The 16832-nt window shown below is 37.8% G+C and overlaps 1 protein-coding gene and 1 long non-coding RNA gene across 4 annotated transcripts; both read right to left on the bottom strand.

Moving 5' to 3' along the window:
- Positions 1–1140: 1140 nt before the first annotated feature.
- LOC124456673 lies at positions 1141–6800 on the bottom strand. Its single transcript, XR_006952388.1, has 3 exons — positions 6790–6800; positions 1838–2330; positions 1141–1729 (listed from the first exon to the last, which is right to left on the bottom strand). It is a non-coding gene; the product is annotated as an uncharacterized LOC124456673 (long non-coding RNA).
- A 235-nt stretch (positions 6801–7035) lies between these two features.
- On the bottom strand, positions 7036–16693 carry LOC124456670 (52 kDa repressor of the inhibitor of the protein kinase-like). Of its 3 annotated transcripts, none has more exons than XM_047007042.1 (3): positions 16628–16693; positions 9798–9850; positions 7036–9705 (listed from the first exon to the last, which is right to left on the bottom strand). In XM_047007042.1, the coding sequence occupies exon 3, from the start codon at positions 8639–8641 to the stop codon at positions 7790–7792; it is 852 nt and encodes a 283-aa protein (XP_046862998.1). In that variant the 5' UTR covers positions 8642–9705; positions 9798–9850; positions 16628–16693; the 3' UTR covers positions 7036–7789. The 3 variants fall into 2 exon arrangements, with proteins under 3 accessions (XP_046862998.1, XP_046862999.1, XP_046862997.1); XM_047007041.1 differs by having other exon boundaries at positions 7036–9850.
- Positions 16694–16832: the final 139 nt, after the last annotated feature.

Raw genomic sequence — 16832 nt, 5'->3', positions numbered from 1 at the left:
GAAAGCCAGCTATTAATTAATGAGGCAACATAGAAAATTTCAATGGAATAAAGCCTAGCAGACATCAAAAATTGTTTTTATGCAAGTCATAACGTCTCTTTAGTCATTTCATTTTTAATTGTTATGGACAGGTGAATGGTCAGGTTCCTACGTACTGAATAATTTTTATACATGATTTATATATGGCTGCTATTAGTTTTTCGTCTATTGATTACAATTTTTGTTAACACTCTGCACTATTTCATTTTTTGTGCTCTACGTAAGTTTGCTGTGTCAATAGGGTAGTCAGCCCACATTTTTATTGCTCCGTAAATTTAAATTCTTTATACGACTGTATAAGACGCACGATCTGACTACGCTGCATGTTAAAGTAGATCATCGGGATCATCGAAAACAACAAAAACATAAAACATCATAAAACACTACAAAAATTTGAAGCAATTCTTCTAAATTTTCTATTTTTTCTTTCATTGGAGGGTTTTTTTACCGGATCCGCCGGTTTTCCCTCCTATTTCGTTTTGGTTTGGAAAAAAAACAGTGTCCACATTCGGGGCCAAGTTGAGCCATTTGTCTAAAAATTATTTATCGTAGGTATCATGAATATTCACGTTTCTTTTCATTTCTTGGCTTTTGGGTACATCTCCCAAAACACTGCGTTTATTAAATACATTGGCATACATTTAAAAAAATTGGCACGCAATTCATACATGTTGGTAGCCTGCAATTATTTAGCTACTGAATGAAGTAGATTTAATAACATAGTCGAAATAAAATTTTGTATTTAATAATATTTTACGTCAAACTTTTCAAGATTTGAAAATGCCATTTAGTTTTATAATCAAGTACTTTTTCAACCCTGGAATCCAATGTTCTACCCAATAAAAATAGATTGGTCAAAGAGACCAAAAAAATTGGTCATTTGAATGCACATGAGAAAAACAATTTTTATAGGTCAAAACAACCAATTCCTAAATTGGTCAAAAATACCAAAAACAAGAATGGTTAAATTTACCAATATTTGACCAATTTTATTTGGTTGTTTTTACCATTAAATAAGCATTTTTTTCAGGTGCATATCCATGACCATTTAAGCAATATAGAGGATCTTTTTAACTAAACTAAAGAAAATCAATCACACACTTATAAATAGCACATTTTTTGCAAACACAGAATACTTAAAATCTCTACTACATGCCATTAATTAACACTACAAAAGTTTTCTACTTCATAGAAGAAATAAAATGATTGACAAAAGTTGGCAATTGAGCCTTACAATTGCATTTTGAATTTAAAAGCAAATGTTCTAAAAGAATAAATACATTTTTGCAATGTCCATTAACGCGTTTGGAATACTCAGCATTAAAAGTATAAAAAGAACTAAGTAAAATAATAACTGCGTTGACAATATTTTCCTTTTTCAGCTTTGCCACAATCATCACCTCTTCCACCAACATTATTGAATGAATGTTTCGTAATGTTCCTGTTGATAGGAGTCTAGGAGACAAACTTTTGTTAATGATCTCTTGAACTTCTCCCAAGCTTTTACCCTTCAACAGAGATCAAATTATTTATCAATTGTTTCACACATTTATGCAGAAAATATTATTTGTGACAAATTCAGCTCTTATAACAACAATGTCCCAAAATAGCTTTTTGTTCATATCTCGATGGGTGCATTGGTCATCTAACACATAAGACAAACATGCCATTATACACCGGTTCTTGACCTCTAAAATAATCAACATAGCATAGAATGAATATATTACCATCATCACTCTCTAAAGCATCAACACTTCAGTATAAATAGGGATGTTAACTTATTGATTTTCACACCAACCTTTCTCATCTTCAACTGGACAATCCTCCAGCTCTTCAAGGATACTGATGACACTCTTTTGCTTTTGTAACGTTGAGCCGTAGAACGGTTAGATTTGGATCATCATGTCCCTCGGTATATGCACTTGCGCCATGAAATCATACACTTGCCACGTATCATTATTATTGCATTATATTTAATCATACGAGTTTACATGGAATTTTGCTATGCTCTATTCATCTCTGGTCTTGTCTTCTATTCTATATTTTGTCGTGCATTTATATAATAACTAAAAGGAGTGTTCTCCGTCATATCCTGCACGTAATAGTGGGATGACTTAGTTCCTTCTAAGCGCGTTATAGTGCTTTCATGCTTTGTGGTCGGGCTTGTGTGGTTAGCTTGTAGCGCGTTGTTGTGCTTACTCACATCGTATATCCGTTGACGCACAACAACTATGACTAAGCTTGATTCGTCGCTACACTACCCCCTTCTTAGAGAAAGCATGTCCCATGCGCTGATAAACCTAGTATGTGATATATGTCTCCTAAATCATGCAAAATTCAAACAATTAAAATCATGTTGTCCAGAATATTCAGTTTATGTCTACGTCAAAATCTGCCATCCATCCGGGAGCTCGAATTTGACGCCGTGGTCGGGACAATGAAGGTTTCCGTTTCTCATGTATGGGTAGTTCGCCCTCCCGTATTGGGTTTGTGTACTCGAAGACAGGTGAATCGCGGGTATACATAAGATCAGTTTCGTCCGGAACGTAACGCTGCTCGTTGACACGATGTTGGTCATCTTCATGAACACTCTGTCCACGCGTTGCTTGAGGGTGACTATTCTCCACAGACTTGATTGTGCAATGTTTCAACCAATTGTAGTGCGCAATTTGCTTTCTTCCTTCTCTATTCTCTGCCCCAATCTTGTAATTCAGGTCAGAAAGTTTGTCAAGGATGACAAACGGTCCTATCCATGGCGATCATAACTTGCGTGACTCGCCTTGTTTCGTTGCGGAATTGAGAAGCCTAACACGATCGCCGATACCAAAACCATCACCGGTACTGCGAGCGTCTTAATACCGCTTTTGCCGCTTCTGTGCTGTTTTCAGATGTTCACGAGCTAGATCGTGCGCTGCCACGAGGCTGTCTCTCAACTCCTCGACGTACGCGTGCACATTCTTTGATTTGTCAGGAGTGTTTCCGAACATCACATCTGCAGGTAAACGGATTTCTCGTCCAAACATTAGCTGGTATGGAGTAAAGCCAGTTGATTCCTGCACACTCGATCGGTAAGCCATCATTACTCTGGGAAGATGTACGTCCCAATCTTTTTGATGTTTTGCTACATATTTGGAAAGCATCGCTTCAAGAGTTCTATTAAAGCGTTCAATCATTCCATCTCCCTCCGGGTGATACGCCGATGTGCGAGTCTTAGGGATTCCCAAAAGCCTACACACTTCTTGGAATAGTGAAGACTCAAAATTCCTACCTTGATCTGTGTGGATGGTATCTGGTGCACCAAAACGGCAGATGAATTCGTTTACCAACTTTTCCGCAACTGTATATGCTTCTTGGTTTGGAATGGCATAACTCTCCGTCCATTTTGACAAGTAGTCGCCAACCACCATGATGTATTTGTTGCCGTTTTTAGACACTGGTAAAGGTCCCAGTATATCGATTGCAATTCGTTCTAAAGGATAACCAGGGGGACAACTTACCAGTAGTGCCCGATTCCCTTTTGTTGCACCCTTACCTACAGTGCACTTTTCACATTTCATCAACCATTCTTCGACATCTTGACGTTGACCAGGCCAGTAAAATCTTTGTCGTACTTTCGAGAGAGTTTTGTTATGCCCAGGTGACCGGAAGTTGGACTGTCGTGCAGACTTCTTAACACATCGCTCACTAAACAACGAGGTACTACAAACAGGGGCTCCGTCGTTGTGCCATCGTCATTTTCATAACGACGATACAAAACACCGTCACGAATTTCCAAAACGTCCCAATGTTAACACAAATTGTGCACAGCTCGGCTTAATCCTTTTAGTTCTTCTTTTCGTGGAGGATCTAGCTGGATCTCCTTCTTAGACAACACATAGCAAATCGTAGGGTTAGCTAACTGTAGTGATCGTAACTCAGCGGACGTCCACGTGGGACAACAAGCTTCCTCAGAATTCGTCCGTTTTTCAAGTTTTATATTTCCTACGTTACGAACTTCGATAGACGGGTTGGGCCATCGTGACAAACAGTCCGCATTTCCATGTCGCTTCCCAGGTCAAGATTGCACCTTAAAATCAAATTCTCCAAGTTTTTCTAGCCAACGTGCTACTTGCCCGTTTGGTTCTTTAAAGTTCGTTAACCAACGTAAGGCGTCATGATCCGTTCTCGCAATGAAACGCAGTCCGTACAGATAATGCCGAAATTGTTGGGTATAGAAAACTAAAGCCAACATTTCTCGTTTCATCACTGAATAGCTACGCTCACTCTTGCTCAATGTTCTACTAGCGTAAGCAATTACCTTTTCCTCGCCATCTTGTATTTGAGACAGAGCAGCACCGATGCCGAAGTCACTCGCGTTGGTGTCAAGAATAAATTCCCCGTCCGATCTTGGATAGCCCAATACCGGTGCGTTCACTAAACACGTTTTAAGCTCTGCGAATGCACGATCACAGGCAGTAGTCCACACAAAGTTTTTCTCGTTACCAACAGTTAATGCATGATGTAATGGAGCTGGAATTGCTGCAAAATTCTTGATAAATCGGCGATAGTACGAAGCTAAACGGAGAAAACTCCACAGCTCTGTTTTCGCGAGAGGTACCGGCCATTTTGTCACCGCCTCTACTTTGCGAGGATCTGTGGCGACCCCCTCCTTAGAGATGACATGACCCAGAAAAGGCACAACTCTCCGAAAGAGTAACATTTCTGCGGTTTAAATTTTAGTCCTGCGTCGCGAAGCCTCTCAAGAACCATCCGCAATCGTTCGAGGTGCTCTTCAAACATCGTACTAAAGATAATAATATCATCCAAGTACACCAGGCATGTTGACCATTGAAGACCTGCTAAGACAGATTCCATCAATCTTTGAAAGGTGCCTGGTGCACCTGTTAATCCAAATGGCATTACACAGAACTCGAACAGCCCTTGAGGTGTTGCAAACGCCGTTTTTTCTTGATCGGACAGTTCCACTTCTGACCAATATCCACTAGCAAGGTCTATAGTTGAAAAGTACTTTGCTCCGCTCAGAGCATCAAGAGTCGAATCAATCCTTGGCAACGGATATGCACCCTTTTGCGTTACTTCATTAAGGTGACGATAGTCAACACAAAACCTTGTGTTCCGGTCCTTCTTTTTTACCAGCACAACTGGAGAAGCCCAGGGGCTGGAAGAGGGTTGAACTATACCGTCTTTCAGCATCGACGCCAAATTCTTATCCAACTCGTCCTTCGGGTGAATGGGAACCCGCCTTGGGGACTGTTTTATAGGAGGTGCATTGCCCGTAAGAATGCGATGTTTTACACGATTTGTTCTGCCAATGTCCGATAAATCTTTTGACACAACGTCCTCGAAGTCATTTAAAAGTTCGTTTACCCGAGATTTCTGTAAACTGCTAATGTCCGTATCGTCCCAGCTGAATAAATGTGACACTGCTGCACGAGATGCTTTTATCGATGTTGCTTTCGATTGCTTATGACGCTTACAGACGGATGTAATTTGACTATCGTTGGTATTAGACTTTAGAGAGTGGCTCACCTCACATTGAGCAAATGTCCCAAGTGTGCATCCCTTATGTAACACTACTGGCTCCGGAGAAGGTTTGAATAACCTGACAGGTGGAGCTTAGAAGAATTTATAAAAGGCGGACCCGACCAATGGATTGATCTTAAAGTTAAATTTTATGGAGTTGATTGCATTCAATTAGGTTGCCCTATTCTTGATGCGGGACTTGGGGCAAATGAGCGTGACGAGCAAGTGTTAAAAAAAAGACGTAAAAGTGGTAATAAAAGTGGTGTTGAAGATTATTTAGATTTGCGGATGGAGTATCTTGCTGATGGCTTTAGTTGTTTGGCTCTGTCTCCTGATGCCAGCCGTCTTTTGGCATGAAGCACTGATGGCGAACTGCTCTATTTGATGCTGACAGTTTAAAACTACTACAACGCGTTCGTGTTAACGATTATTATTCAGCAGTTAGAAAATGCTGCTACAATCCTGCATTTGCCTATGGGGAATTTGCAATATGTGATTGTTACGGGCTGTTTTGTGTGTGGCGCGTTTTAAATCTTTCTGACAATTTCAAATTAGCCCATCGAAAAAGGTTGGCAGTTCACCCAAAACGTCACAATTACTTTGACTTTTTTATTGATATCAGTTATTCTCCTGACGGAAAACTTATTGCTGTTACCACAGCTTGTCGACTTGATTACATTGTTAAGACGTTCATTATTGGCTCGCGTTCTGGTGAAATTTGCTATACGTTGGATTGCGTGGATGAACCTGATCAACAGTGTCTGAAATCTGAGTGTCTGACCTCGTTCTTTGGTAATTTGTGTCAAGCAGGGGCGGATCCAGCAATTTTCGTGACTGATGCACCACAGCGAGCGCCAAAGGGGCTAGCTCTGTAGGGGGTCTTGGAGGATGCCCACAGGAAAATTTTGTATTTTAGACCGTCGGGAATGCGATTTCCTGCGTTTTGACAACAGAATTTAAAAAAACTTGCCTCTACTTAGTTTGTAAGCATTTCGCAAATTTCAATGATATAAAATCTAAAATTCCACTAACCTTTAAACATTTTTGTTACTACTATAAGATTTATCAAGTTTCATACCTTCGCCAAAACTTACAATCAGGAAGGTATCATTCCAATCCACGAGTGATTTTGAAAAGGTAGAAGCTTGGCATATTTTTTGTCGTGAAACGCAAAGAAACCTTTTATATCTCACTAATGAAGCACAACTTTTTGACCATTAATCACACTTGATACCACTCGTCCAACAGCAACAGAAAAAGATACGTAGACATAGCAAAGAAATGTTCACGATGTAATCATCGTACCAAAGGCAGGCAACAAGTAATGATAAATGTCATTCTTCTTCTTTTGTTGATAATATCACACCTCCAACAACAACAAAAAAAGATACGTAGATATAGCAAAGAAATGTTCACGATGTAATCATCGTACCAAAGGCAGGCAACAAGTAATAATAAATGTTATTCTTCTTCTTTTGTTGATAATACAACTCCAACAGCAGCAGGAATTTGTAGAGTGCAGACGTACTATAAAAATATTGAAAACGTTAATCAGGTGAATTAAGGTCACTTATCTTCAAAAATATCAACAAACTGCATCCTGGTATGGTTTTGCCTGGCAAATGTGCCGATAATCTCTTCCACATCAACGCTAACGTCATTGTTAAAATGCATAATAGCCAGACCGTTCAATCTTTCGCTTGACATAGTGCTTCTCAACCACGTTTTCATTCGACATAAGGCCGAGACTGCGCGCTCACATTCACATGTAGTAACAGGAATTTGACTCGAATAGTGAGTTTGACTCTGTAATAATCGCGTAGTGTTGTAACTTTAAAGTTTTCTCTGTTCGTTGCCTGTTGCATATACGAGGTATAGACTTGGGATTGACGAGGTTTACTTCACGAGCTAGCTCAAGAGCAGTGTCATAAAAGATGTCGTGGTAAGTGGCAGCAGAAGAACATAGCCTGACAAGTTCATCTTTCAAAAGGTTAATCAATTTGATGTCGATTTTCCGTTGTTGTAACTGAACAGTCAAAGGTAACGTATAATCTAAAATATTTTGAATTATGACCTAAGAAACACAAATTCAACTGAAAATGGGCTTGTGCTCACTGGTTGCATCTTTGAACTCATTGTTGCTACCACCAAACTGCATGTAATCCAATGCATTGTAAATCACAGCATATGCATCCAGAAAACCATCAAGAGATTTTATTCTCTCTTATCAACGAGTTGTGGATGTCGGCTTCAACTTTTTGAATTTCAAGCCGTATTCCATTATTTTTTCGCTAAGATACTGTGAACGTTTTGGAGAGCTGCTGAAGAAGGACGTTATCTTTTGAGCTTGACCCAACATGTTTTTTACTAGCGAAAGTGAGCAAGCTTTGGCAACAACCAAGTTTAGACGATGACTGGAACAATGAACATATAGTGCCTTCGACCACATACGACCACATACGCCCTTTCTTAAACTGGGCATTGCACTAGCTCCATCGTATCCCTGACCTCTACAATTTATAAGAGGGAGACCAACGTTGTTTAATGTCTGTTCGATATTTTGGGATAAAACAAGACCAGTCGTCCCATTTTTGCAGTCAACAAAGCAAATGAATCGTTCGTTAACTTGTTTGTTCTGATCGACATAGCGTAGAACAATGGGCATTTGCTTTATATTTCCACAATCTGCTGCTTCGTCAGCCAGAACTAAGTAAATGGGAAGATTACTGTCGTTAATGGCAGAAACAATCTTGTCAGAAATTTGCTTCGCACAAATGGCGACAAGTTTGTTTTGAATGGTCTTGGAACGATAGGTTGCAGTCTTCTTAGACAGTTTAAAATGTTCCGCCAGTACTTTGTCTCCACTAGAAATTCTGTAATCAAGGAGGGCTTGAAAATTTCCCGGATTACTTGATGAATAATGGCTAGAATCATCACGATGACCTCTTAAAGCTAGATTTTGCCTGCCACATAAAATAACTGTCTCAACCATAGCACGCAGAATACATCGATTGTACTTAATCCTTTTGCTGAGGAGACTATCAGCTTGCTCATTTATACCATCAGCCTTTCCAAGCATTACTTCCTCAAAACAAGATGCACGCAGAACAGAGTCTCGGTGAACGGAAGATGCTCTGTCGTGATCTTCAAGTCTTTTCCCCGCGTTCTGCCAGTTGGTCAACTGCTCTTTAAAAAAATTGGTCAGTTTGTTACCATTGTGACCAGTCTCTTTTCCAAACAGTAAACATGGCAGACAAAATGCACCATCATAGAGTTTAGAATAGCACAGCCATTTCCATTGATGGAGCCACTGTTGCGAAAACTTACGACGCTTTGATTTTACAGAGCCAAACTCACGAAAATGAAAAACAAAAGATGGGGAGGCTTCCAATGATGTTGTAAAAGATTAAACTTCGTGTCATCATCAATATTTGCCAGACCAACAAAATTGCCAATATCTAATGGATCAACTTCACTGACATCAAGCCTTTTCTTCTTATGCGATTCAGTTTGAGCTTCCATCAAAATACGATCGCGTTTAAGTGTGCCTAAACATGAAGTTCGAGGAAGGCTAACACGACAAGACTGTTCTGCATCATTGATATTTGCACTTGATGAAGAAGTCAATCTATTTTGGGAGCCACTTGTGAAAACATCAGTGATTATGACTTGCTTTTTTGGAGCCTTTGATTTTATTATTTCCTCCACGGATTCTTTTACATAAAAGGGTATCAAAGGCCCAAAATGATTTACTTTGAAAGACGTTTCCAGGGCTGGCAGAGAAGATGCACCATATGCTGACCAAAGAAACACCAGTTCTGGTGTTTGCTTAGCATCAGCATGTTCAAATAGAGAATGCTCAACTCGAGGAAGAATCTGACCATTCAAAAATTTCGCATATTTGCTTGTCTCTCCCAGGGTGTCAGGATAAACTGAGCGTACTTTCATACCAGTAACAGATGAAAGAGCAAACATGCATAGCAGGGAGGAGTAGCAACAGTTACTTGCATTTCTTATAGCTTCGCGAGTAACAACCTGTGATCGTGAGGTTTTATCATGTCGGTCATAACCATCACCCAGTGCAACATCAGATGCTGCTGCAGAGAAAACCATGTTATCACTCTCAAACACATCAGCTTTTTCCTTTAAATATGGATGGAATGAATAAAACTGTGAGCAGCTGAACAATTCAATGCTTGTGAGACCTTGCAACAAAGACTGCAAGTCTTCCTTACCAGACAGCTCCTTAGAGCACGCTCTATATAAGCAGTTACCATCACCTCTAGTTCTACACAAGCAATAAAATTAGAAAGTCTATTGAATAAAATCACTATTGACTCTATGTTGATAATAAAAAGCCTTTTAGGGGAACATTCATCAAGCCTTAAAGTGTAATTTTTTAAGTTGCCTTTAACAATCCATAAATATTTTTTTAGATAATTGAATCTAAGCATGGTAATGCCAGTGCTATACTTTCCCAACCAAATTCATGAGACCAGCTTTCAAGAGGAGTATAAGTACGTACCTAATAGCTAATACTATGTGCCCTCCTAGCTTTAATCAAATAGCAATGGTGAGGACTTCTATACATATGGATCAGGATGCACATATGCACATATGCAAAAATAAAATATGGTGATGTAATATACAATGAAATATGTAAAAGTGTTACAATATAGAACTGTTGCTCTAATATCTTTATGTACAGTGGGTAATTTTGAGATCATAATAATAATGTAAAGACCATACAGTAACATCATATCTATGTAAATGAAATGCTTTGCTGTGTACCCACCCTTTTATGATCATAATCTTTTAGGGTAAATTTAGAAATTTGGCACACTGTGAATAATTGTAAATGAGAGCACACACTCAAAAAAACATCTTGTAAACTCAAGATTTCAGTTATAACAGCAACAGAGAAGATTCAAAGCAATATTTCAACTACATATGAAAGTCATTATCAAGCTTATCGTGTTCTTTGCATTCATTTAAAGTTTCTTAAAACATGCCTAACACTTGAAATGTTTTGGAAAAAATCAAAAATGAGAAAAAAGCTCAAAAAATTTGTCTTACATTTTGTTGAGTCATGCTCATAAACCACAGAAACATTTTAAGGAAATAGTATGTGTGTAGTTTGGTTTATCAATGTATCCGCTCCCACACGGCTAACAGCCAAGGAACAGTTATTGACGTTAGTTAAATTTCCTTATGTACCATATATAGCTTAAATAGAGGAACTATTTCGACCAATAATAATATTTGTTATTTGTAATAAAGAATATAAATACTGCTCTGTAAAATATTAAAATCAGTTCGATCATTAAGTTCACTCGTGGTTGTTACTGAAGGTATAGAGTATATTACGAACAGAGATATGGCGAGTAACACGAACTCAACAGGTTATGAGCCAGGGGGGGGGTTTGCTCTTCGATGGAAGCGAAAGCAAATACGAGTTATGGGAAGTAAAATTGTTGGGCTATATGCGTCTTTAAAAACTGTACGACGTATTTATCGAATCAACAAAGTGAGAGAGAAGAACCAGCAGCTTCAAAACTGACACTTTTGCAAAGTTGGTTCAATCTCTGGACGACAGAAGTTTGTCTCTTGTGATTCGGGAGGCAAAAGACAATGGACAGAGAGCTTAAGAATTCCTCAGACATCACTATGAAGGCAGAGAAAAACCTTGAATTATCGCTCTTTACACGGAACTCACTTCGCTGAAGAAAAAAGACGACGACACTGTCACAGATTATATATTGCGAGCGGAACGATCGGCAACAGCCTTAAGAGAAGCCGAGGAGATAATAAGTGATGCACAACTCATTGCAATGGTTTTAAAGGGTCTGCCAAGCACGTACAAATGTACGACGTCTTTGCTACCGTAACAGTTCAAAGGGAAAGACAAAATGATATTTACGGAATTTAAAAACTTGTTACGAAGTCATGAAGAAAATATCAAACCATTGTCACCAAAAACTGAGGTAGGTGACAACGTTATGTATGCGAAACCAAAATTTGACGAAAATTGCTTCAAATGTGGAAGAAAGGGACACAAAAGCTCACAATGCCCAGTGAAGGGGAACAAATGGTGCTCTATATGCAAGACCAAGACCCACGACACGAAAGATTGCCCAAAGACGAAAGAAACGTCCAAGTCAGCTAAAGACGAGCAGCTCTGTGACAGTGAAGGGAAACACTTCTATTCATTCGTGTCAAAGGATGAAGAAGAGAACGCTGAAACAGACGTGGAGGATAAGGATCAAGCGAATTTAACTCAACTGGTGGACACAGGAGCTACAAGTCACATTATTAACGATAAGTCAAAATTTATAGATTTTGATAGTAAATTTGATAGTAAAGTGCATGTTATTGAATTAGCAGATGGCAGTAAAGCCAACGTAGAAGTCGGTGAAGGCACTGCTGAAGTCAAATCAGTTGACTTGCATGGAAATGCGCAGGATGTCTTATTAAGTAATGCCTTATATGTTCCATTTTACGATCAAATTATATTCTCAGTAAATGCTGCTGTAGAAAAGGAGGCAAAAGTCAAATTAGATAAACACGATAAGCATGTACAGTGACCTGATGGCACAACGTTTGGAATAAGACAAAAAGGCAAACTTTACTATGTAAATAGCTTATCATCTTCAAATAAAAATGCATGTTCTCTTTACGAGTGCGCACAAGGTTCTAGGTCACTGCAACTACAAGGATGTTAGGAAACTAGAGAAGGTGGTTAAGGGGATGAAAATCGCAGACTTGAGGGAAGTTGAGTGTGAGGTTTGTACGCAAGGTAAAATGTGTCAGGCGAAAAGTAAGCTGCAAGATAAAAAGGCGAGAGGTCCTCTTGAATTTATTCACACGGATCTTGCAGATCGTATTGATCCGGAAGAAAGAGAAGGGTTTAAATATTCATTGTCGTTTGTGGAAGATTATTCAGCATTGAATATGGTCTATTTCTTAAGCATAAAAGCGATACACCACAAGCATTAAAACAATTTTTAGCAGATATTACAACTTACGGAAATATGAAGCGCATAAGAAGTGATAACGGCACTGAATTTACAAAAGAGAAATTCAAATCGATTCTTAGGGAAAACAAAATTAGGCATGAAACTAGTGCATCAAATTCGCCACACCAGAACGGCAAAGTTGAGAGATTGTGGTTAACTTTATTTAGCATGGCCAAGTGTCTATTGCTGGAAGCGGAACTACCAAAATCCATGTGGACATATGCCGTCATGGCATCTGCTTATATTAGGAATCGTTGTTTTAATTCGAGGTTGAACAAAACTTTGTTCGATGCGTTTACAGGCTCAAAACCAGACTTGAGCAAAATGCACGTTTTTGGTTGTGTTTGTTATGGTTATTCACAAAACTCCAAAAGTTAGACCCTTGAAGTAAACAAGGTATTCTCGTAGGGTATGATAAAAATAGTCCAGCATATCTACTATACTATCCTGACATTAACAAGGTAGAGCGTGTAAGATGCGTTAAGTTCTTCATGGAGGGTAGCAGGGAACTGCCAGAACTAGATGATGAGGAACTTGCACCTCAGATAGCAAAATTGCATGAAAGAAACCCCAAAACAACTAACGAAGACATTAGTACTCCAGAGACATCTAGAGAATAAAGATACCACACTAGGATAAGAAGTAGGAGTAAATATCTTGAAAAGTATGTGACAGAAGAAGATTCAGGGGAGGGTACTGTCTCATATACTGTAGATTATTGCTATAGAGTATCCAACATCCTAACGACCTATTCCCAAGCAATAAGCTCCAATGAGAAAATAAAATGGCAAAAAGCCATGAATGATAAAATGAAAGCGTTAATTGACAATGATACGTTTGAACTTCTTCCACCCCCAACAAATACAGACATAGTGGAGGGAAAATGGGTATACACCGTAAAATTATAGAACATTTTGTAAAATAGTAGCGAGAGACTTGCCGAGCGAAAATTGAATTCGTGTAATAAAAATTAATGCCCAACACAAAGTTTTGATTAGAGCCATAGAAATAGACCAAAATTATTGTAAAACTGAATTTATTGTAACGTTTCGTCTTTACTCAAGACATCTTCAAGCAAATAATAAATAGGATGTTAAGACAAGATATTATATTTACAAAATGGTGTTAAATTACAACTAAAGGAGGCGGTGTCAAATGGATTATATGATAAGGAAGTTAGGAAGTAAAATAAAGAGAAATTAAAAGAGGTTAAGTGGAATGGAGTTTCCTTGCACGTTAAGTGAAGGCTTGCATTCATTGATGAGAAGGCTCTCATGAATGGAGAGTTCATGAGAATCGTTATAAGAGGAAATAATTTTAAAGTCATCTAAAATGGGGGTGTGTCCAGTTGCGTTAATGTGAGCAAAGATAACGCAGGGTGGGAAACTTGGTTGCCTGTAAGGGGAGATATTCCCAAGGGCTCCGAAAATCTGGTGTGTAGATGACGTGTGGTTTGACCCAAACAAGAGGCGTGGCAACTTCGACACTTGAATAAATAGACTACACCAGACTAATTTTCTCCTTAAAGGGGAAGAAAGAAGAGATACGTTGGGAAGGGCGGAAAAGAACTTTTGATTTTTGTACGAATTTGAAGGGGGTGTATGCCGGTGAAAGGAAGACAAAAATAGATGTGCATTTTGTGAGCAGTCAAGACAGGTGGTTTGGAGGTGTTGTTAAGGAAGCGACGTGTGATTTGGTCAATTATACGTGAAGGAAAACCGTTTTTGGTGAGTGACTTTCTGGTAAATTCGAGTTGTGTATGAAAATTTTCGTAAGTAGAACAAAGGTTGAAGATGCGGTGACCACAAATGCGGTGACCACACGTCATCTACACACCAGATTTTCGGAGCACTTGGGAATATCCCCCCTTACAGGCAACCAAGTTTCCCACACTGCGTTATCAAGAATCTTAGCTCACTTTAACGCAACTGGAAACACCCCCAACTTAGACGACTTTAAAATAATCTCCTCTTCTAACGATACATATGAACTCTCCATTCATGAGAGCCTTCTAATCAATAAATACAAGCCTTCACTTAACGTGCAAGGAAACTCCATCCAACTTAACTTCTTCTAATTTCTCTTTATTTTACTTCCTAACTTTCTTATCATATAATCCATTTGACACCGCCTCCTTTAGTAGTAATTTAATATCCTTTTCTAAATATATTATTCTGCCTTAACACCCTATTTATTATATCTTGAATAAAGACGAAACGTTACAATAAATTCAATTTTACAATAATTTTGGTCTATTTCTATGGCTCTAATTAAAACTTTATGTTGGGCATTAATTTTTATTACACGATTTCGTAAAAGCACTATTGCTAATGCGCATTTAATATAAACGACAAGTTTTTTTAAAATAGACATGTTTCGACATTTCATGATGTCATCTTCAGTATGAGTGAAATAATAAGTGATACAAGGTTTATGTAAAAGTAATATGATACATAAATTACAACAATAAAAGGAAATAAGATAAATTAATGGGGAGCGTCCGAACGTATTATAAATTCAATATAACAATATAATTAATATAATAATATAATTAATAATAATAATAATAATAATAATTTACAACTTATCGACAAACATTTCCAACCAAATACTATACTCTCCAAGATATTGACACACAATACGCGTAAGCTACAGCTGCGGCGAAAACATGAAAACTTTCATAACCAGACACAACAAGACTATTTTAAAAAGACTTAACCCAGACACAACCCAGAACAAGAACAACCCACCAAAGAAATGTAACTGCAGACAGAAACATCTATGCCCGACATATGGAAATTGCCTGAAACCCAACGTGATTTACAAAGCCGACGTGACAACGACTGACAACAACGAAACAAAAACTTACATAGGTGTTACTGCATGCGCTTTTAAGACACGATATCGAAACCACATTAAATCAATTACGAACATTAAATACCGGAACGAGACAGAACTTTCTAAATACACGTGGACACTGAAAGAAAACAAACGTAACTACAACATTAAATGAGACTTCATCAAACAACTTCCACCTCCAAACAAAAACCAAAGAAACTGCCGTCTTTGCCTTGAAGAAAGGCTACTTATCCTGAAAGGACGTAAAAAGAACATTTTAAATAAACGTTCCGATATGTTTAGTGCATGCCGTCATGTAACTTAACACCTTTTAGTCGATGTATATAGTCAGCAAATAATATATAATCTGTCAGTTGCCTGAAGATCGCCCTACGGCGTGAAACTCCGAGTAGCGACAGCAAACAATTGTCCATTTTATTTTAGTTCATTTTATCTTACGCTCTTCTAATATATAGAATATTGAGCGCTCTTTTAAATATATATAATATATTTATGTTATGTGCCACTTGGGACACAGAACCGTACGTCCTGTGTCCCAAGTGCAGGAGTCACCATTTTATTATGGTGATAGCCGGGAGGGCACATTGTTATACACTTTGTATATATATATTTATATACATATTATTAATATTATTATATTAATAATAATAATAATAATATTAATAATAATAATATAATAATAAATTCAATAAATTCAATATAATAATATAATTAAGTCAATACAATATTTAGTTTATAATACGCTCGGACGCTCCCCATTAATTTATCTTATTTCCTTTTTATTGTTGTAATTTATGTATCATATTACTTTTATATAAACCTTGTATCACTTATTATTTCATTCATACTGAAGATGGCATCATGAGATGTCGAAACATGTCTATTTTAAAAAACTTGTCGTGTATATTAAATGCGCATTAGCAATAGTGCTTTTACGAAATTATCCATGAATATCATATTTAAAGATATATGAAAGTTAAAAAGTTAATTTTCCAAACTTGATTCGAGCTAGTTCCAAAATCTCACCAAAATCAACAAATTTATCTTTATAAAACATTTACATACGTACATAACGCGGAAGTAGAATATTTTACAGAAAAACAAAATAATCGATAAATGGACATGAAACATTAAATCACAAAATCAAAATACAATATAAAAACGACAGGTAAAGTTTAAAATCAATATACCTTCACAAATTCAGAAAGATTACAAGACACAACCAACTACATGATATCTCAGCTGCTGCGTTCTAGTCGATTCTGTGGAATAATTTAAATGATTTACGTTTCTGGTCACGTGAGATATGTCACCCTACCCATAGGAAAAAGGCTCCTACAATATACCGGAAGAAAAACCCCTTTCGTTTCACCAACCTAACAAATCACCCATTTG

The sequence above is a fragment of the Xenia sp. Carnegie-2017 genome, unplaced genomic scaffold (genome assembly GCF_021976095.1).
Source record: "Xenia sp. Carnegie-2017 unplaced genomic scaffold, XeniaSp_v1 HiC_scaffold_6, whole genome shotgun sequence".
NCBI classification, from domain to species: Eukaryota; Metazoa; Cnidaria; class Anthozoa; order Malacalcyonacea; family Xeniidae; genus Xenia; species Xenia sp. Carnegie-2017.
This window is presented reverse-complemented; position numbering and strand designations above follow the sequence as displayed.